The 20609-nt window shown below is 44.2% G+C and overlaps 1 protein-coding gene across 4 annotated transcripts in view; it reads left to right on the forward strand.

The window, feature by feature from the left end:
• Window positions 1-20609, forward strand: part of Fyco1 (FYVE and coiled-coil domain autophagy adaptor 1) — a 67060-nt gene that overhangs the window by 11340 nt on the left and 35111 nt on the right. For all 4 annotated transcript variants that reach the window (XM_048424186.3, XM_048424189.3, XM_048424188.3 and 1 more), the window contains 9 exons: window positions 1771-1915; window positions 4529-4635; window positions 6745-6870; window positions 10655-10761; window positions 12010-12153; window positions 14567-14657; window positions 16314-18680; window positions 19644-19736; window positions 20112-20230. In XM_048424186.3, coding sequence (XP_048280143.3) covers window positions 1861-1915; window positions 4529-4635; window positions 6745-6870; window positions 10655-10761; window positions 12010-12153; window positions 14567-14657; window positions 16314-18680; window positions 19644-19736; window positions 20112-20230 — 3209 coding nt within the window. In that variant the 5' untranslated portion in view covers window positions 1771-1860. The remainder of the gene's footprint in view (window positions 1-1770; window positions 1916-4528; window positions 4636-6744; window positions 6871-10654; window positions 10762-12009; window positions 12154-14566; window positions 14658-16313; window positions 18681-19643; window positions 19737-20111; window positions 20231-20609) is intronic.

Consider the following 20609-nt stretch of genomic DNA (forward strand, 5'->3'; position numbering starts at 1 on the left):
TGTTTCCACTGAGTCACAACTATGTTGGCTTGTGAGTTAAAAATAGACCCTAGGCATCTGTTCAGTGACAAGCCTATGCTGACCTGACCAGTCCCTAGAATGCTTATAAATATTTGGAGTTGTTTATGGCTAGGGCCATTTCCTTTCCAGGGCTTCCTTGCCCCGCCTTCTGAAGCCAGAAGGAAGACAGCACTGCATGAGTGAGAGCTGGCACATGTTAGACACTCAGGGTGGCATGTTATTGGGAATCACTAAAGTTCAAGATGGTTCTTAGGAGCCGGTAGAAGTGTTAAGTCATTTTCTGTAATGATGATTGTGCTGTCCTAAGGGTTCAGCAGGTTTGAAATCACATAGCACATTAATCAAGTCGATTCTACTCAGTGGCCCTGGGCCTTATGTTACAAAACATCTGATTTTCCTTTGTAAATAGGAAAGGTGTTTACCTTACCATAATGATGTGAAAAGTAAGAGCTCTGTGTACAATATGAACCAGAGCCCTGGACAGGCTGTCAGTAATGTGGCTGCTGCTATCCTTACAGCAGACATTGCGCCTTCACACAGGATACCGAAAGGGTAGATTAAAGCTTCTGAAAGGCCTTGATGTCCAAATGCATGGTCATAATTCCCTTTCAAGTGTTCACATTCCTTTTTGTTGGTCTTAAAACACTACCATGTCCTTAAATGACGTTAACAGCTGCCTAAGTAGGGGACTCTCCAGCTGGAGAAAACTATAACTGGGCTTAAAATAGTACCTTGTCCCTGGGCTGGAGGGGGGGCTATGTAAGCTCCTGGGTGACAGACAGGTCAGGGAGTATCACTCTCGGGTTTAGTGGAACACAGAACAGAAGAGGCTCAAAGTGCTGACAGTGGAGGAGCCACATTCTACTAGGCAGGCCAGGCTGTCCCTGTCAGAAGCCCTAGGGTATGTATCCCCTACCTCTTGTCCCCTCCCACCCCTCAACATTGCCTGACTAGAAGTTTCTGACTGTTCCTTAGAAAGAAATATGAAAAAAAAATGGCTTTGAACATAGCTGGCTCCTCGGGGTTTAGTGATGTCAGAAACAAGCAGATCTGACTCTGTGGGAAGAGGTAAGGGAGCCACTGGAGACTTCTGAGGGTCAAATTTGAGGCAGTTCTGTCCCAAGAGACATGGTGGGCAGTTCAGAGAGAACCAGCTGTGCTATTAAGTTGATCTTGCATCTTGTTAAGTCTGTGTTTTGGTTAGGATTTCTTTTACTGTGATAAAGACTGTGACCAAAAGCAACTTGGGGAAAAAAGAGTTTATTTTATCTTAAAACTCTCCAGTCATTAAGCCAAAGCAGGAATTGGAACAGAAACCATGGAAGAGGGGTGCTGATTGACTTGTTCCCTCTGCTGTCTAACACCATCCAGGACCACGATAGGCTAGGCCTTCCCACATCAATCACTAAATAAGAAAATACCCCAGAGGCTTCTCCACAGGCCAGTCATAAGAGGTATTTTCATACTTGTGGTTCCCTTTTCGATAACTCTAGCTGTGTCAAGTTGACAAACAAAACTAAACGAAATTTACCTTGTACCAAGTTGACAAAAAAAAAACCAATCAGAACAATCTAAAGCATGTCATGTTGTCCGAATATAAGTATGTCAGAAGCAAACCTGAGAGTACCTTCTAACAAGATTCACACAAAAAGGTCAATTCATCACTTCAAGGAAAGATACCTAATGGGTCCTTGTGCCCAGAGTGGAGGTTCTCTACATTCTTTAAACTGTGGCCTCTTCCCTGTACAGGTGCCACCATGGAGTGTGACCACTGCTGACTGGCAGTCACACAGCTCTGAAGTGTGTGTTGGACCTACACATCCAAGAAAGGGAGACACCATGGCTTCTAGCAGTGCTGAGACCCAGCTCCAGAGGATCATCCGTGATCTTCAAGGTCTGGTTGAGTGGCTAGTGAACTGGGCTTGGTTTTAAGGAACTTGGACCCGTGCCCTGGCTGTTGATAATCAGAATTCAGCCCTTTGCTCTTTTCCACACACAGTATACATCGTATTGAAATATTTGGTTCTCAGATATTCAGCCTCTGTGCAGCTGGGAGGGCTCACCCCACATTCCTCTCAAAGCAGCATCGCTGACTTGTGAACAAAGTCAAATAACACTAGGAAGACTGGGGCTGGTTTCAGTTACTGGTGCTTTAAGTTGCCTAGTTGCCTTTGTTGGGCTTTGGTGAGCTTGGCTTTTAGGGAAAGGAACATACTCCTCTCTTCAAGCAGGAAGGCAGATGAGGTTCTTGAAGACTTCATGTTGCATCTCCCTGCACCAGCCCTGGCCACTGGTGGCCATTGTCCTATATGTTTTAGTACCAAGTCTCCTACCTCCAGGCTTTCTAAGGGGGCCACTTGGGTTTGTAGCCCTCCCCATTGGAGAAAAGCAAGAGAGGGAAGCGGACAAACCTGAAGCGAGATAGACCTTGACAGAATAACAGCTTTTTTGTGGATTGCAGAAACCCAAGTTTTACCCTTTTAGATGATCTCCCAAGGACCAGATTTTAGTAGGTTTCTCATCCCTCACTCTGCCAGGGTTGATTTTTGTAAGCCTCTGGAGCTCCAGCACATTTGCCGTAAGCTGTGCCTGCAGAGGTCACAGTGACACTTCCGTGACAGCCTAGAAGTCCGGGTTCCTGATTGCTTGAACTTGGCAAACAAGTAGAAGTCTTGTAGTAAAGGTTATTGGTCTGGGAGAGCCTTGGTGCAGTCCATAGTCTGCATCTGAGATCCAAAGCCAACAAGGTCCAACCCACTTTCTCAGATTTGCTCTCCACAGTGCTTTGAGACCTCTCACAGCTGATACATGTTGGTGTCCATTATCTGAAAGGTATTCCAGATTTTGATTTTGTTTCATTTTTATATTTTATAATTTTCTTGGATATTTTGCAGTTTTGGAACACTATGCTGATTGAGCATCCCTAATTTAAAACTGATAAATGAAATACACTAAAATCCAAAAATTTTTGAGTTATATTTTGAATGGTGTTTTATGTACATAAGACACTGTTGTGTATACATATACATGTTACTGGTAGAAATTTATGGAATTTTCTTCTTTGGTCCTATGAGGTAGGCGCTATTGCTGCTACCATTTTGCACAGTGGAGTATCTTACTATCTGACTTTCTTACTATCACAGAACCAGTGTGGAACAAAGCTTGGGGTTATACACCATCAGTCTTAGCACGTGACCACATTAGACTTTGATTTTTGTTTTCTTTTGTTTAATTTATACAGACATATAGAGAAAATAAATGACAGTTTGTATAAATCTGTGTTTGAGATTGGTCCTTAGAAGTTTCACCACAAAATGGTCTTTTCTATGTCACAATGGCTAGTTTTCAAAGAAAACTTTATGAATCTGTATTAACTTCACTAAAATTTCACAGTTGTTTCAATAGTCTTGAAACTTACACCCTGTCATCAAACCCAACCAGCAAACAAGGGAAGCAGTCCGCACACTGGAGAGGTAAAGGGACCAGTGTCTGCTTAGAGCCCTGCTGTTTGCCAGCAGGGTCCTTCATCTGTAAAACGGGGGTGATAATAAGAGATTTCCTGGATTCTATATTGTATTTAATTTTTTCATCTTTTCTTAGTGCTAAAATTAGAATGCATATTGCATAACATCTCTATTAATGAAGAATACACATAAAGGTCTGTCCCCTCTTGGGTACCCAGTTAACAGAAGCACATATTGTTATCATTGTTACTGTTACTTGTACTTGCTGATGCTCTGAAACCTGTATTTAACTTGTGCTGATAGGTTGTAGTGAATGCTATGGTTTGTGCTAGAAACTTGGCTCCCACTGTTGAAGAGAAATGGAACCTTACTAGGGTCTAGTGACAGGTGATTGAGTCATGGCCACCCTGAAAAGAACTCAATGCTGTCTTCACAGAGCGGTCTTTTAGGTCTGGTTTAATTCCTGTGGGGGGTAAGTTATGAAAGGGAATGTCACACTATTAAATGCCAGACGCCACCATTTGGAGCCTCCAAAACTGATGCCTTGTTTTTAGGTGTGTTTCTCATTTAATGTATCATTGCATAGAAAGTATTGCCTTGTTTTTCAACACATAATACGAATCCCTATCCAGGGCTTCTAAAATGTTAAATAAATACTTTTACTTTGTGAATACCCAGTATTGGGTGTTTTCTTATCACAAAATAAAACAGACTTTATCCTGGCCATTTTCTTACCCTTCACTCTCCCAAGTCTCTTGTTTTGTGACACTGCAGTTGATTAATCCACATGGCAACCATTTGTTAACTGGCTGTATGTGCGTATAGTGCTAGCTTGGTGGTGGATTCACAGGGATGAATATTTACAAGCCCTGTGTGTTTCTAAGGTGACCACCATTGACCACTTATCCTAGTGCTTCCTGGTGTTATTTCTGCTTTCTCAGACTTACTTTTCAGTACATCTAAGATGCAGGCTAGTTTTAGGACTGTTGAAATGTAAACATATATGTCTCTCTAGTCACTTGTTCCTGTCTGTTGTCTTAAAGATGCAGTGACAGAACTAAGCAATGAATTTAAAGAAGGAGGAGAACCGATCACAGATGACAGCACCAGCTTGCATAAGTTTTCTTATAAACTTGAGTATCTTCTACAAGTAAGTGGCATCTGTCATGTGTTGGTTTTGTCACAGTAGTCTTTTGTTCCCTATTTGAGTGACTTATATTGGTTTCCAGAATGTGGTTCAGAAAGCACAGTGGAGCAATTAAGCCCTTGTGGTAAGACCAAGAGTCAGAGCAGTCCTAAGAGCTCAGTTCTCCTGTGCGAGTCAGCATGTTCTGGGAACTGAAAACATTCCCCTAAGATTTAAACCATCTTAAAACAAGTAACAGGCCTATCCAACAGAACTCTTAACTGAAGATACAATGTATGTACATAAGCCAGGCATAAGGGTGATTTCCAAGAGTGCAGACTCTGGAAGACCATTTAAGGCCCATTTCAGAGCCTTGCTCCTCAAGCACGGCTACTGTGGAGCTGGCTGAATCAGGGTTAGTCAGGCAAACATTCTTTTTCTTTTTTTTCTCTTGGTTTTTCGAGACAGGTTTTCTCTGTATAGCTTTGGAGCCTTTCCTGGAACTTGCTCTGTAGACCAGACTGGCCTTGAACTCAATAGATCCACCTGCCTCCAGGTGCTGGGATTAAAGGTGTGTACCACCACCTAACCGGCCACATCCTTTCAACATTTTCATGGTGTGACTTTTGTGTCTGCTTAATTTGACCCAGACAACTCTGCTGATTTAGGAAGCACATACTTTTGAAATAGGCAGGAAAGAAGTTGACCTGCAGTCATTTTACCACAGTTGTATGAGGCATTACTATTTTTTCTGGGTTTTGTTTTGTGTTACCTAGATTTGAGAATAGTGTATGTGAATCTTACTCCATAACCAGGGAGAAATTCTATAAATGGTATAGAAAGATACCTACCATACTTTGTAGTATCACATCCCACAAAGAACTTAGAGTGAAAGAACCGCTAGGAATAAAGACAGGCATGGAAGGACTCGCCTTATGCCTCCACCTGGTTCTTTGACACCAGCTGGTTATGAGATCTCGCTTTATTTGTTTTTTTTCCTTTTCCAGGTAAGCCCATTTGATTTTGAATTTGAAAGTACTCAACACTGACAGTCATTTGAATTTTTCATGCATTTTAAGATTGTATTGACTCTTGAGAGTTGAGTAATGGGTAAAATGTCATTGCCCCAGTTCCCTAAGTTACAACACAGTTAATACTCTGAATGTTAACGTAAGACTTTTCACTTGAATTTCCTTATCATATTGGAGGTTTTCTACCAAACTATGATAATTTCTTTTTTCCTTTCATTACTTTCCTTTTCTCCTTCTTGCTTTTCTTTCTCTCTCCTTTCCTACCTCCCTTCCTTTTTCTATTAATCAATCTGAAATGGAAAAATGAAAAATGCTGCAGGATCCCCAGCGGTGGCAGCAGAAATGGCCCGCTACCAAGCGGTGGTAGCGGGCCCTGTGGCAGCAGGCAGCAGCCCCTGAGAGCAGCCAGTCCCAGGCAGAGACAGCTGCTGGTCCCCTAGTGGTGGCTGGTCCCAGGCAGGGAGACACATAGCAAGAGACAGAGACTTGGATATTTATTCAGCGGGTTATAGAGGGGGAAGGAAGAAGAGGAGAAGAGCAGAGAAGGGGGAGGGAGAAAGGGAGAGGGAGACAGAAGGAGGGAGGGACAGAGAAAAGAGAGACAGAAACCAGGGAAGGGGTGAAGTGGGGAGAGAGTCAGAAGCTGCCTCTCTGAAAGGAAGACGGAAAAGAGAGAGAGCTCAGACTGGAAGCTGAAGATCAGCCTGCCTCAGCGGATGGGGGAGGGAGTGGGCATGGCTTGTCTCTTAAAGAGACAGAACAATCATTACACAATCTAGCTTGCTGTACTGGAACCACAACTCAGGCTTTGTATATGCTAGGCAAGTACCAAGAGATGAGTCTTTTGGGATAACTATTATTCCTGAATCTTGCTAGTTATATGACCTTGAGCTGGTGTTTACTAACCTCAGTTTACACATCTAAAGTTGGCGAATTAAAACACTCTTGATATTAGCATGCTCTGATTTGCCAATAAATTAAAGTAAGACCATTAAGAGACCTCCCTCAGTGCCTGTTCCCAGGAAACTAGCTTCATTTATTGTGTTAATAGAGCATGAACATCTGTGGGCTCAGACTTCCTCTCTGTTCCTTTTTTGCCCAGTTTGATCAGAAGGAGAAGGCTAGCCTCCTGGGTAGCAAGAAGGACTACTGGGATTACTTCTGTGCGTGCCTAGCCAAGGTGAAGGGAGCAAATGATGGGATCCGATTTGTCAAGTCCATCTCTGAGGTAAACTAAGCCATGAAGAGAAGAACACCTGTCTAACACTGGCCTGCCTAAACCTTCTTTGTGGACACCTCTTCTATAAATAGCTAGATGTAGCATGAAGTCTATGGGTGGCTAAGAAGATAAGAAATCTAGTCAGGGCACACTGGGTGCCTGTTATATGATTCAGACTTAGAAACTACTTGAGATTGGAATAAGCAGAAATGGGCTGGGTCCTAAATGTTACTTTCCAACTGGGCTATCCACACTGGAAAGTCTGTTCATGACACCCTGTGGAAGTGTGCAACACTACTTCCCTTTTTTTAAAAAAATCATTTTCTCTAGAGTTGCTAGGTCAGGGGACTTACATGACAATTATTTAGGTAAAGGCATTTGCCACCAAAGTGTCATCCCTAGAACTCACATGGTTGAAAGAGAGAACAGACTTCTGCAGATTGGCCTCCCCACATGTGCCATGACACATACATGACCTGCACACATACACATACCATACACACACACACAAAACAAATGAATGAACAGATAGATAGATAGATAGATAGATAGATAGATAGATAGATAGATAGATAGATAGATGGATGGATGTAAGCCCAACAAACTTTAAAGTTTCTGGTCTACTACTTTTCCAGCAGTTTGGTCAGGAAACTTAGATTTGAAGTGAAGAGAGTAAGGTAGGGTCTCAAGGATATTTCTTATCCCCTGGGTTTGTCTTACTACAAACTTCTAAAGAAATACAAACACACCGCACCACACTACACACCCTTCTTGAACCTTTGTGGATCCTAATTTGCAATCCTGTCTGGAGACCTCTGTGGCAGTCTCTTTAATCTATCTATCTTGGGTGCTTTGCCCCAGAAGCTAGAAGGTCCTGTGTTAAGGCCCATGGAGAATTTGCTTAGCACACCATGTGGTGAGTATTGTGAGTGCCTAAACCTCAGATGTTTCCTTCATACCTCTTTCCTTTCCCCATCCCAGTGACTCCCTCTCTCATCAGCCCAGTCAACCCAGAAGTGAACCCGAAATTTAGAGAAATGCTAGAAAAGTTTGTGCATTTTGTCTTGTCAGCATCTCTGACAAGTATGAAATCACTTTAAAGTCAGCCCATAGGCCCTTTGGCTGACCTCAGAGGCCACGGTGTTGACTTGTTGAGTGTTCTAGCAATAGCACTCCCAGGAATACTAGCTGAAGCCATGGTGTTTCTTCTTTTTTTGAGACAGGGTTTCTCTGTAGCTTTGGACCCAGTCCTGGGACTACCTCTTGTAAACCAGACTGGCCTCAAACTCACAGAGATCCGCCTACCTCTGCCTCCCAAGTGCTGGGATTAAAGGTGTGCTCCACCACCGCCCGGCTATGGTGTTTGTTCTTATAGATGTAAACAGTATTAAGCACAGCAACATCATAGACTCAGTGATTTCTTCCAGCTGCACTTTCTAACTCTAGGCAAGTAAGGAAAGATGGTAGTTCTGAAGTGTTTGTCTTGCTTGTATCTTTAATGTCACTGTGGTGTGGTTTGGTCTTGTGAGGTTGGTGAGAAACCCAAGTTCGTGATGTAGAGCAGTGTGTAATGTATCAGAAATTTAGAAAGGTTCCCACCCCACCCTCTTCTCCCATTCCTCACCCATTTATCATCACTGAAGCCTTCAATTGTATGACTTTAGACACGTGAAGTCTAACAGCAAGTTAGTCTTCATTCCTAGGGTCATGAACTGTTTTCTAAAACAATCTACTTTTTAGCTGTTTTTTTTTTCTTCTCTTCATAACGCATTCAGACCTTTTGAGGCTATGCAGATAGAATTTAAAGAAGCTAAGAAAGCTGTGTGCTGACTTCTGGCTTGCTCATGCAGGTTTTAGAGGTGTTGTAGGCCAGCTCTGCTCCAGGCTCATGGCACAGTGGTCTGGTTTAAAGCAGAGGCAGCCATGTTCCTTGCAGGTCTCCCATCCTGTGCTGCTGTTGTGTGCCTTTTTCAGTGTGGTATATATGGGATGCCAAAAATGTCAGGAATTGAGTAATAAAAGCTGACCTGTGATCTAAAACATTTTTTAAAGGGGGTATGTAGTTGCTTTCATTTTCAGCACAAAGGAAATATTCATTTTCCTGAAGGACATTTATAAAGTTCCTTTAAAGTAAGTAGCTAGCTCTCTTATATAATCATCTGTTCAGCTAATTACGATTTAAGAAGTTTTACTGTCATGTAGGAGGAATAAGGACTCACTCCTGCTCTGAGAGCTTACAGACAAGAGTAGTTTTATGAGCAGAGGTCTGACTAGATTCCATCATTACTCCAGTTTTGGGGTATGTGGGTGGCCACCTTGCCTAGCTGTTTTTGGCTGCCCAGTTGTCTCCACTAAGCACTTTGTTCTCATCTAACTCATTAGAGGAGAAAGTGAACATGGGTGTTGGCATCGAGGTTGTCCTCCAAACACCTATTGAGATGACTATTTGGAAGCACACCTTAGTGCTTTATATCCAGTCAGTCTTCTGCCCACCTCCGCTTAAGCCATTGTGACGATACATGGAGAAATGTCTTATGACGTCCATCGTTCATGAGGTTTCATGTCTTTTAAAATCACCTCATATTATTTCTTTGAGTCATCAGTAAGAATGATTCAAAGTAAGAAATACCTGAGTTAAAGATGTTAACTGCCACTGAGTTTACAGCGCTATTGGTGCCTTATTGGTGTGCCACATACTTCCTGTCTCAATCCAGGGCATGAGAATAGTAAGAACCTTTTTGACCAGACTGCTGTCATCCTTCTCCTACCACATTCTGAGTGTTGGCCCCGCTTTCTCTACTCAGAGCCAAGATACCTATGGTAGATCCAGTGTGTTTTGAATACCTGACTACTTCTGGGAGAGATATGTTAGGATTATGAATCTTAATTTTCAAACCTGTTTCAAGTGTCCTCTATGGCCGCTCTTTTTAATCCACTTGCTTTGGCTGCCATGTGCCAACAGCTAGTAGGGCCCTGCATTGCAGCGTCATTGCAGAGTCTGCCCAGCATACCAAACCTCAGATGGATCCCTTTATGCTTTTCCATGGTTTTGTCATCGAAGTCGTTGCAGAGTTGTGGATACCTGGGCTTTTCTATGACTTCTACTTCTGGCGACAAGACTTCCTGGAAAGCCCTATTCCCATCCGTAGCACATTGACTAAATGCAGTGAGTTGGGTTTTCTGAAAAGAAACCAGCCAATTAGTAAAGCATAAACAGATACATGGAAACTGGTTTGTTGTTGTTATTGTTTTGTTTTGTTTTGTTTTGTTTTACGACAAAGGGAACTGTTATACATCTGCCATAACCTTTACAAAGCTCCACTTACACAGCTCCACTCTTTCTATTCTTCCCCTTTCTACACATGTTCAAACCAAGCCCCTGAGGCCTCTCTCTCCATGAGCCTCACCCCCTAGTACCTTAACCCCAGTACCAACCAAGTTTACCATCCCTTCAGTTACCTCCAGATTCCACACCTTACTCCATATTAAATCAAGGAGTTTCCTGTCTGACTCAGATTCTGATAGGAAGAACAAGAGTGACTCTATTCAATGTCTCATTCATATATCTTTCTTCACATGTTTGCTGCAGAATATTCTCAGATAGAGCTCTGGGAGAAGCCTGCCCACTTCAGGATTTACTCTAGAGTGACAGTGCCACATGTTTTGTGTCCTTTGATGGGTATGAGGGCTACCAGTGTCTGAGTAGGGTTGGATGGCATGCTTTGTCCTGTATGTGGCTTTTGCTAATCCTCCGTGAGGCAAGTGTTCATCTTGATGTGATCTATGTTTTCAGCTCCGAACATCTCTGGGGAAAGGCAGAGCTTTCATTCGTTACTCTTTGGTGCACCAGAGGTTGGCAGACACTTTGCAGCAGTGCTTCATGAACTCTAAAGTGACCAGGTAATTGCAAGACTGTGCTGCACTTAACCCCATAGCACCAGTGAACTGAAATTATGTCAGTCAGTGGCAGGTGCCTCCGGTTTCTTCTATAGTCATTATTCTTTGTATTTCCTACCAGTCTTTGAGCATGTGGGGTAAAAGGAGTGAAGAGGGGGAATATTTCCCTAGCTCTCTCATATGCTCAACTGGTGTACTAGAGCTTGGAGCCAGTGTTTCTGTGTTTCCCAGAATTGCCAGTGTGGTTCTCCTTTACTAAGTCTGGGCTCCCACCTACCACAGAGCCAGGCTCCCTGGTGACTGAAGGGCGACTGCTGTGAATCCAGGTTGCCCCTCTGTCTGCGTTTGTATCTCATAAGTGCTACAGCTTCACCAGGAAACAATCAGAAAAGAGGAGAGGTGGTCCTGAGTGAGTGAATGTGAGGGAGTATCAGGGTCGTTGCTGCAGATCTGCGCCTCACCAACTGAACTTCGTTGAGTTTGCCAGCATTTCTTTTCTATTTCTGTTCTGCCTCTCCTTAGAGATTTGAGTTACTGAAAGAAAGGACTTTTGAATTAAAAAATAACAGGCAAATGTTTAGCTTTATTTTGTCACCTTTAAGACTGATTTACATTCTTACCCATGTGTCAGACTTGTGAGCTAAAAACATTTGTACATTTGATTTGAAGAGTATGTTGTTGTAGGTATTTTGTTAAGACTACCTTAAACAATTCAGCGTCATAGACCACAAATATGAAACAAGCAATCAGTACTATCTTTTTAATTTCTTAATGCTTCATGTGAGATGGATAAACCACAATAACAATGTACATATAATATTTCTGGATAGACATGTATTCCTTTGCTTTTAATGTCTGAACAGAAGTTAGAAGTGAGCCCGATGTGTCTTGTTGGATTCTGTGAAAGGAAGAAAAGCTGAGGTTATCTTTCCCAGAGGAATTTTCCTGTCTCCTACAGTAGCCCTTTCTTGGCAAGTCACAAAGATTTAGTATCTCAAATTCTTTGGAGGAAAGAGATATTATATAAATAATAATCATCTAGATCATCGCAACAGTTTCTTTTAAGCAAAGAAAGCTTATTTAAGAACCAGTGGTCCATCAGTGAAAGAAAAAATGGTTTGCTTGTTTTTTGATTTAGTACCATAAGTTACTGGATTTGATAAGTCAGAACCACACAGGATGGTCTTGAGTAGATTTATTCTTTGCTTATCCTTGTTTCTCCTCAATTCACACAGTGTATGTTTTCTGCAGTGACTGGTATTATGCAAGAAGCCCCTTTCTGAAGCCAAAGATGAGTTCTGACATTGTGGGCCAACTATATGAGCTGACTGAGGTTCAGTTTGATCTATCATCAAGGGGATACGACCTGGATGCCGCCTGGCCGACATTTGCTAGGTACTTTGGGAACTTGCTTTCTTTAAAAAGAAAAGGAAAGAGATGTTCAATGTTTTGAAGACAGTCACCCATCTGCCTAGAAATTTTTCTTGCTCAGTAAATTACATATAGCTTCATAACTATTTTTTTCTGCCATCCCTATTTATTTATTCATTTATCTCAGAATTGACTCATGAGGTTTTTTGTTGGTGGTAGGTTTTTGGTTTTGTTTTGTTGTTATTCAGTGGATTACATTCTATCATTATTTTTTTGAATTTAACTTAACCTTATCTGTCCAAAGGGAACACTTTCAGGCTGAATCGTGTAGGGTTTCTTTCTTCTGATGATATTCTATTTTTTTTAAAGAAGCAAAATACTGTAGATCTAAACAAAATGCTGTAGATCTAACTAAGACCCCATCTTTCTGATGTTGTCTTTTTCCTTCTTCCTTTCCCAAAGTAAGCACAGCACCATGGTTGAGGCCGGTCGGTAGCAAGGCTTTATTTTCACTATATGTGTATATATTCACAAGTATTTTATGATAGTATGTTATATATATTTTCAAAATGTTATACACAGTAAATCATGAGAAAGCTATTATGTCATACTTCCCCTTTTCATTTCACATTGCTTAGTTTCACTTGTGTGTACGCTTGTGATTCTGTGGTTGTGGGGTAGAAGCAAATCAGAGCACTATGTGAAGCAACTTTGCTCATCTCTTTACATATTCTGTGGCAGATTTCATGCAGAGTAGTTGTGATATAGACTATTGATTTCACAAGCCGAAAATATTTACAGCCAGCAGACCCACGGTGTAGCATATTCTACTGCATGAATAACCATAACCAGGTGTGACACCCTCTGATGGAGTAGACCTGTTCCACCTTTCCACAGTGATACTCTACCAAGAGTTTCCTTCCCTCATACCTCACACACACGTGTGGTTGTGCGGCACTGAGGTCCTTGCTAGGTTGAGGGGACTGATAGGTTTGACAGTTCAATAACTATAGGTTAATTCTGGAGGGTAAAAGTGAGATTAGATTGCAATGTTTCTATGAACTGAGAGTTCACACAAGCCTTTATGTTTCAGACCCACACCATCCAGGAGAACTCTTTTCAGTAAAGGAGATTTTGTAGAGTTGCCCTGTGCAGTATGTCCGTGTGAAGTGCAGTCACACTGTAGATGAGCCTTTCAGCACAGTAGCACTTTTTAAAAACTAGGTTAAATGCTGCTTTTTTCTTCCTTGGCAAATAGACTGTGACAGGCACCTGAAACTCAAAGAAACAACTAAAAATTGGAAATTGTATTTACTGGGCTTTTTTTTTTTTTGACAGTGAAAGAAAACTATAGTATTTGGATTCATTTGTTTGTGTGTATGTGAGTGCATGTAAGTGGATGTCAGAGGAGGGCACCAGTTATGCTCTATTACCTTACACCTATTCTTTTGAGGCAAGGTGTCTCCCCGAAACGAAGGCTCAAGTTTTCTCCTCTAAGCCAGCAACCAGAAAACCCCAGTGATCTCCCTGTCTTCACCTCTCTTAGTGATGGGATTTCAAGCATGTCTGGGGTCCATAGTTTGTCACATAGGTGCTGGGGTTCAAACTCCAGTCTCCACGATTGCATAACAAGCATTCCTAACTGCTAGACCGTCTCTCATCCCCATGCCAATGGAGGCCTGCACCAGCCCATGGAGATTGCTCTTTGGAGAGAAGTGTTGTGCTTTCCTCTTTATGCTCCATCTGGGACTCATCCATTGATTACTGTAGTGAAAACCTGAGGCAGTCTAACTTTATAAAGAAAAGACATTTTTAGTCTGGGGGCATGACTCAGCAGTTAGGAATGCTTCCTACTTTTCCAGAGGACCCACATTCAAATCCTAGAACCCATGTCAGGTGGCTCACAACCATTCTTCAGAGAATATTGTATCCTCTTCTGGCCTCCCTGTCACATATAAAAATAAATCTTTAAATTAAAAAAAAAAGAGTCTGAAAGTCTTCCTTTTGGGTGGGGGGAGGCTGACTTGTTTAGGTCACAGTTTTAGAGGCTGAAGGCCTGAGCAACATGGTCCAGGCTCTGGCAAGGGATCCCCTTGACTAACATTTCAGAGTAGGTAGCCTGTGAAGAGGAGATGGGGTGTATTTTATGCAGAAGTAAGAGATCATATGTCCCAAATAGTAAGAGGTTAGAGTCCCATAGTGCCTTCAAATAGCATTGATCTAAGGGTTTATGCTAGCCACACTTTTTAAAGGTTCCACTATCTCTCAGTACCACCATTCTAAGGACCAACTTAGAACCCTTTATTAGACATACTCAAGTGATATCCAGACCATATCCTACCGTTACCTGGTTGCCTAGTAACTGTCAGCACCATTGCCTGTGTGTGTGTGTGTTTTCTTATCTGAATACAAGTGTGTCTGTTCTGTGGCCCCACAGGAGGACACTGGCCACCAGCTCTTCTGCTCACATGTGGAAACCTCCCAGCCGAAGTTCCAGCATGAGCAGTTTAGTGAGCAACTATTTGCAGGTAATGTTGGGACGGCTGGGGTTAGCAGACTGCTAGGGTGATCAAAGTATGTCTTTTTCCCCCAAGCAATTCAAGGGTAGTCCTTTCAAATACTTGTTGTTCTAAGCAGAATAATATAACCCCTCAAACTATAGCCTCTATGTCCTGGAATTTAGATTTTTACAGTCAGATAAAATTTAGACCCTTTTAAAACTGGAATCTTAAAGTAGTTTTAAAGTATCTTACAAGATGTAGGTTAGCACTGATATTAGATAGAATTGACTCTGCCACCTACCAGCATCCAACAAAAGGGAAATTGATTTAGAAACTTCAATTCTTTTTTTTCCGGAGAGGGGTTAATGAAATCATCCTGGTCCTCAGTGGAGGACCTAGTGAAAGGCTGCTTAAGAACAGTGGGTCAGGAAGTACTAAAAATGTGAGCCTATTATAACTATATAATAGAAATTTCTTCGCAGTACAAAAATGTTCATGTATAAAGAGCATTCAAAATAGAAAAAAAAAATGAGCTGGGCATGGTGGCACATGCCTTTAGTCACAGCACCCAGGAGGCAGAGGCAGGCAGATCTCTGTGGGGCCAGCCTACATAGCAAGTTCCAACCAAGGCTGTCTCAAAAAACCGATAGATCGATCGATCTTTGACCTCATTTTGTGATTTTTGTCATCTCATGGTACTATTGGTGTATATAATACAGTGGGTTTACCATAATTTCAGTGTTAACTGAGTTTAGATTTTCTAAGAAGCGTATCCTTTAAACTCATAAAGCTGATGGAGGCTGGCTAGAGATATGAGTCTGCTTATTAGTGGGGCTTGTGGGGCCCTGAATGTGTTTGGACCTTATGGTATGTGCTTTGAACATAAGGGTTCTAATCTTGGAATAGCTCTAAAAGCTTACCTTACTTAGGTCAGGTAATCCCTTTGTTTTTTATTTTTATTTATTTATTTATAAAAATTTCCACTTCCTCCCCTCCTCCCAATACCCTCCCATTTCCCCCACTCCCTCTCCTCCTCCCTCTCCAGTCCTAAGAGCAGTCAGGGTTTCTTGCCCTGTGGGAAGTTCAAGTTCCTCCCCCCTCCCTCCAGGTCTAGGAAGGTGAGCTTCCAAACAGACTAGGATCCCAAAAAGCCAGTACATTCAGACGAAACAAGACCCAGTGCCATTGTCAATGGCTTCTCAGTCAGCCCCCATGTCAGCCACATTCAGAGAATCCGGTTTGATCACATGCTTGTTCATTCCCAGTTCAGCTGGCCTTGGTGAGCTCTCATTCAATCAGTCCCCTTGTATCAGTGGGTGAACACACCCATCGTGGTCCTGACTTCCTTTTTCATGTTCTCCCTCCTTTTGCTCCTCATTTGGACCTTGGGGGCTCAGTCCAGTGCTCCAATGTGGGTCTCCGTCTCTATCTCCATCCATCGTCGGATGAAGGTTCCCTCTGATCCTGCCTTCCTTGCTCACGTTCTCCCTCTATCTGCTTCTCATTTGGACCTAGGGAGTTAAGTCCAGTGTTCTAATGTGTGTCTCTGTCTCTATCTCCATCCATCGCCAGATGAAGGTTCACCATCCCTTTGTTTTTACTTCTACTTTCATAGAATGCAGAAACTTATCCAAGTAGCTGGCAGCCTAATGCTAAAGCCTCCTGTCTTTATCTTTCCCTTAGACTCAGGAAATGGCCTCCAGTTTTGACCTAAACAGTCCTCTAAACAATGAAGCACTAGAAGGTTTTGATGAGATGCGACTGGAGCTAGACCAGTTGGAGGTTCGAGAGAAACAGCTACAAGAACATGTACAGCAGCTAGACAGGGAGAACCAAGCACTTCGAGCGATGATCAGCAGACAAGGGGAGCAGCCTCAGGCAGAGAAGGAGAGGGGGTACTCTACAGTGGAGGATAACACTGGCCTCGTGGGCCTAGTGTCAGAACTCCAGAAGCAGGGGGAGATCACCCAAGCCACAGTGAAGAAGCTTCAGACATGTCTGCAGGCCTTGGAGTTGAATGTAGACAAGAAAGAAAATAGCCACTCAACCCTGCAGCTTGAGACCATGGCACAGGAACTTGAGGCTGTGAGAGACTCCCTGGGTAGGAAAAATCAGCTTCTAGCCAGCCTCTCACATTGCCTGGCCAGGGCAGAGAAGAAGGCAAATTCAGCTCTGGACACAACATTTCATCAAGAGCCAGTTCCTGCTGACATGGCCCTGAAGTTCCAGGAACTGAAGGGGAAACTGGAAGCCCTAGAAGGAGAGAACGCCAAGGCCCAGGAACTGAACAAGCAGCAGAGTATCAAACTAGAGCAGCTGGTCAAGGAACTTCAGCTAAAGGAGGAGGCCCGGGCTGACCTAAAGCACTTAGTGAAGGATGTGGCCCCACTTCAGGAAGAGCTATCTGGGAAGAAGCAAGAGTCAGCTGAGCTCCAGCGGCAGCTGCAGGAATCCCTGGCCCACTTGAGCTCTGTGAAGGAAGAGCTAGCAGAAGCCAGGCAGCAGGAAAAGCAGCATCGAGAAGAAAAGCAGCTGCTGGAGCAGGAGGCCAAGTCTCTGACATGGCAGCTGCAGCTCCTAGAGACCCAGTTAGCACAGGTGAGTCAGCTTGTGAGCGACCTGGAGGAACAGAAGAAACAACTTATACAGGACAGAGATCATCTCAGCCAGAAAGTGAGCACACTAGAGCAGCTAGGTGAAGGGCATGGGGTCAGCAAGAATAGGGAGGCCCTGGCCTCCATGAGCTCTGTCTCACCACAGACTGGGGAGATGCCAGAAGAGGGGCAGCAACACCTCCAGAAAGAAGAGGTAAATGATGCCACAGTGCCAGAGGAAGACCAGAAGGAATTGCGAAAGGTCAACCAGGAGCTACAGAAGGAGCTGCAGAACATGGCCGTGCGCAACCAGCTTTTGGAGGGTAAACTTCTAGCCTTGCAAACTGATTACACAGCGCTGCAGCAGCGAGAGGCAGCCATTCAGGGCTCCTTAGCCTCTCTGGAGGCTGAGCAGGCCAGCATCCGGCACCTAGGAGACCAGATGGAAGCAAGTCTTTTGGCTGTGAGGAAAGCCAAAGAGACCATGAAGGCCCAGGTGGCAGAGAAGGAAGCTGCCCTGCAGAGTAAGGAGGGTGAGTGCCGGCGGCTGCAGGAAGAGGCAGATCAGTGCCGGCTTCGGACGGAGGCCCAAGATCAGGAACTCAGGGCTCTTGAGAACCAGTGTCAGCAGCAGATTCAGCTGATTGAGGCCCTCTCTGCAGAAAAAGGCCACCAGGGACTCAGCCTACCCCAAGTCAACACAACCCAACTGGCTCTGTCTCAAGCACAGCTAGAAATTCACCAGGGGGAAGCCCAGCGGTTACAGAATGAGGTGGTGGACCTCCAAGCCAAGCTCCAGGTGGCCCTAGGTGACCGGGACAAGTTACAGAGCCAGCTGGGTGTGGCTGAGACAGTCCTGAGGGAGCACAAGACCCTGGTGCAACAACTGAAAGAGCAGAATGAAGCCCTTAACAGGGCCCATGTTCAGGAGCTGCTGCTGTGCTCAGAGCGAGAAGGGGTACTGCAGGAGGAGAGCATCTATAAGGCCCAGAAGCAGGAACAAGAGCTGCAAGCCCTGCAGGCGGAGCTATCACGGATGAGGTGCAGCTCCGAGGGAGCCCACCTGGAGCATGCAGAGCTACAGGACCAGCTACACCGAGCCAACACAGACACAGCTGAGCTTGGCATACAGGTCTGTGCCCTGACTGCCGAGAAGGATCGGATGGAGGGGGCCCTGGCCAGGTTGACCCAGGAGCTCCAGGACTCCAGGGAGGCAGCACTGCGGGAACGAAAGGACTTGGAGCTCCAGGTGGTGGGACTACAGCAAGAGAAGAAGGAGTTACAGGAAAAACTAAAGGCAGCTGAGGAGGCAGCTGTTTCGTGCTCTGGTCTACAGGCACAGCTGGCCCAGGCTGAGCAGCTGACCCAGAGCCTCCAAGAGGCTGCACACCAGGAACGAGATGCCCTCAAGTTCCAGCTAAGTGCTGAGATCATGGGCCACCAGAACAGATTGAAGGTAAGCCCAGCTTTAGCCATTTCTCAAGGTGTACCTGGGTGGCTCCACAATTAGATGGCCCTGCAACAGGAAATGTCCTGATCCCATTCAACTTCGGTAGCTCACATTTCTTTGCAGAAACACAAGCACAGCAGATAGAAAATGGGGCATAATGCCTTTACCTAGAAACCTCCACTTTGACCGTGGCAGATGTTGGCCCACACAGTACTTTTTAGCAATTAATAGTCAATCTTGACAGAGCAGAATGTACACAAATTCAGGTTTATGACTTTGTTTGAATTCTCAGCAGATCTAATAGCACAGTTCCATGTCCCCACAAGGCTGTATGCAGCAGCAGCTCAAAGAGTGTTACACCCTTCTGCTGCTTCCCCTTTTGTGTGTTTGTGTACAGTCCCTTCCACACATAACCTCTACCTTTGCCTTTTCTTTTGGAGCCCCATCCTCCGTATGGTCACCAGTCTGTGACATCCTGAGTCCTAACTAGTCCTTACTAAATAGCTTCTCTGGGAACTTGCTCAGTTTAGAAAAGCAAGGCCCTTAACTGAGACCTCCCCGCCCCAATAGACCATGAGTCTTTGATAATCATGAAGAAAAGAGACTAAAGAGTAGTAGATAAGAACATGGACAAGTAGACACAGTACTTTGCTTTCCAGTGTGTGTCCTAGTGGGTCTGTATCTGCCTCTGTGCTCTCAGCCTACTCTGCACCCTCTTCTGCCCATGAAGCCCTGTGAGCCTCATGGGCCACTTTTTTTCACTTGCAAAAATTAATTCTGTTTGAGGAATGAGCTGAGACTTTCCCTTGTAAACTTGCAAGTATTTTGTTACCAGTAGAGAAGAAGCTTGTTGAGGATCCAGTTCAGGAAATAGTGCAGTTATGTTTTTAGAAACCATTTTGGGTGATAAAGGTGAAGGAGTCTCAGAGCAAGAACCTCTCTCTGATGATGCTTCCTCATCCTTTTCAGACGGCCAATGAAGAGTGTGAGAGCCTCAGGGCCCAGCTAGAAGAGCAGAGCCGGGAGCTGCAAGTGACTAAGGAGGCTGTGCACGAACTGAAGGTGGGCCTGGCAGGTGTGCTATCAAGGAAAGGGGATCTGATCTGCTTTTACTGGATTGATGCTCTTCAAAATGCTGCCAGTTCTCAAGCTGAGACAGTCATTGGTTCAGACAGTATCCCAAGTCTATGTGATGACTCCCTTCCCCTTCTTAGACTTTGAACTAAAAGGAAATTGTTCTTGTCACCTCTGTTGGCCTTCTCTAGTGCCAATGGTCCCACTAGTAACCTCACTCCATGCCATTGCACTCCAGCTTCAGCACAAAACCTTCCCCTTAGAAGTGGCCCTGTTAGGAAGTGTGAGTAGCATACCAGTCTCTTCTTCCATGGAGGGTAAGCTTTGTACGCTTTGTGTCTTCTCCTGGATATCTTATACCAGGTCACCAAGGCAGCCATGGAGGAGAAACTGAACTGTACCAACAGCCGTCTTGCAGAGTGCCAGGCCACTTTGCAGCACAAAGATGAAGAAAGCACGACTCTTCGAAAAAGCCTAGAAAGGTCAGTCACTGGATCACCCACACAGCCGCTGGTGATCTTCAGGGAGTGGGTGGGTAGGTGCACTCATTTTAGAAAGTTCGTCACTGGATCACCCACACAACTGCTGGTGATCTTTAGGGAGCTAGTAGGTGCACTCATTTTAGAAAGCCAGCACTTGCTCTAGATGAGAAAGTCGGGCAAAAGTCATGCCATCAGAAAGCACAGGGCCAGAAGCTTGCACAGAACATTAGCTATCTTCCTGCCATAGTTCACAAGAGGCAAGGTGCCTTCCATCTGGTGCAGCTTTATATCTCCAGCAAGGTACATACTAACTGCATGCTTCCAAAAAAACTGAAAGCAGGCACAGTTAGAGCATGAGAATAATGGGAATAAGAGCAAG

This window comes from Myodes glareolus, chromosome 4, assembly GCF_982192425.1.
Source record: "Myodes glareolus chromosome 4, mMyoGla1.1, whole genome shotgun sequence".
Taxonomy (NCBI): Eukaryota; Metazoa; Chordata; class Mammalia; order Rodentia; family Cricetidae; genus Myodes; species Myodes glareolus.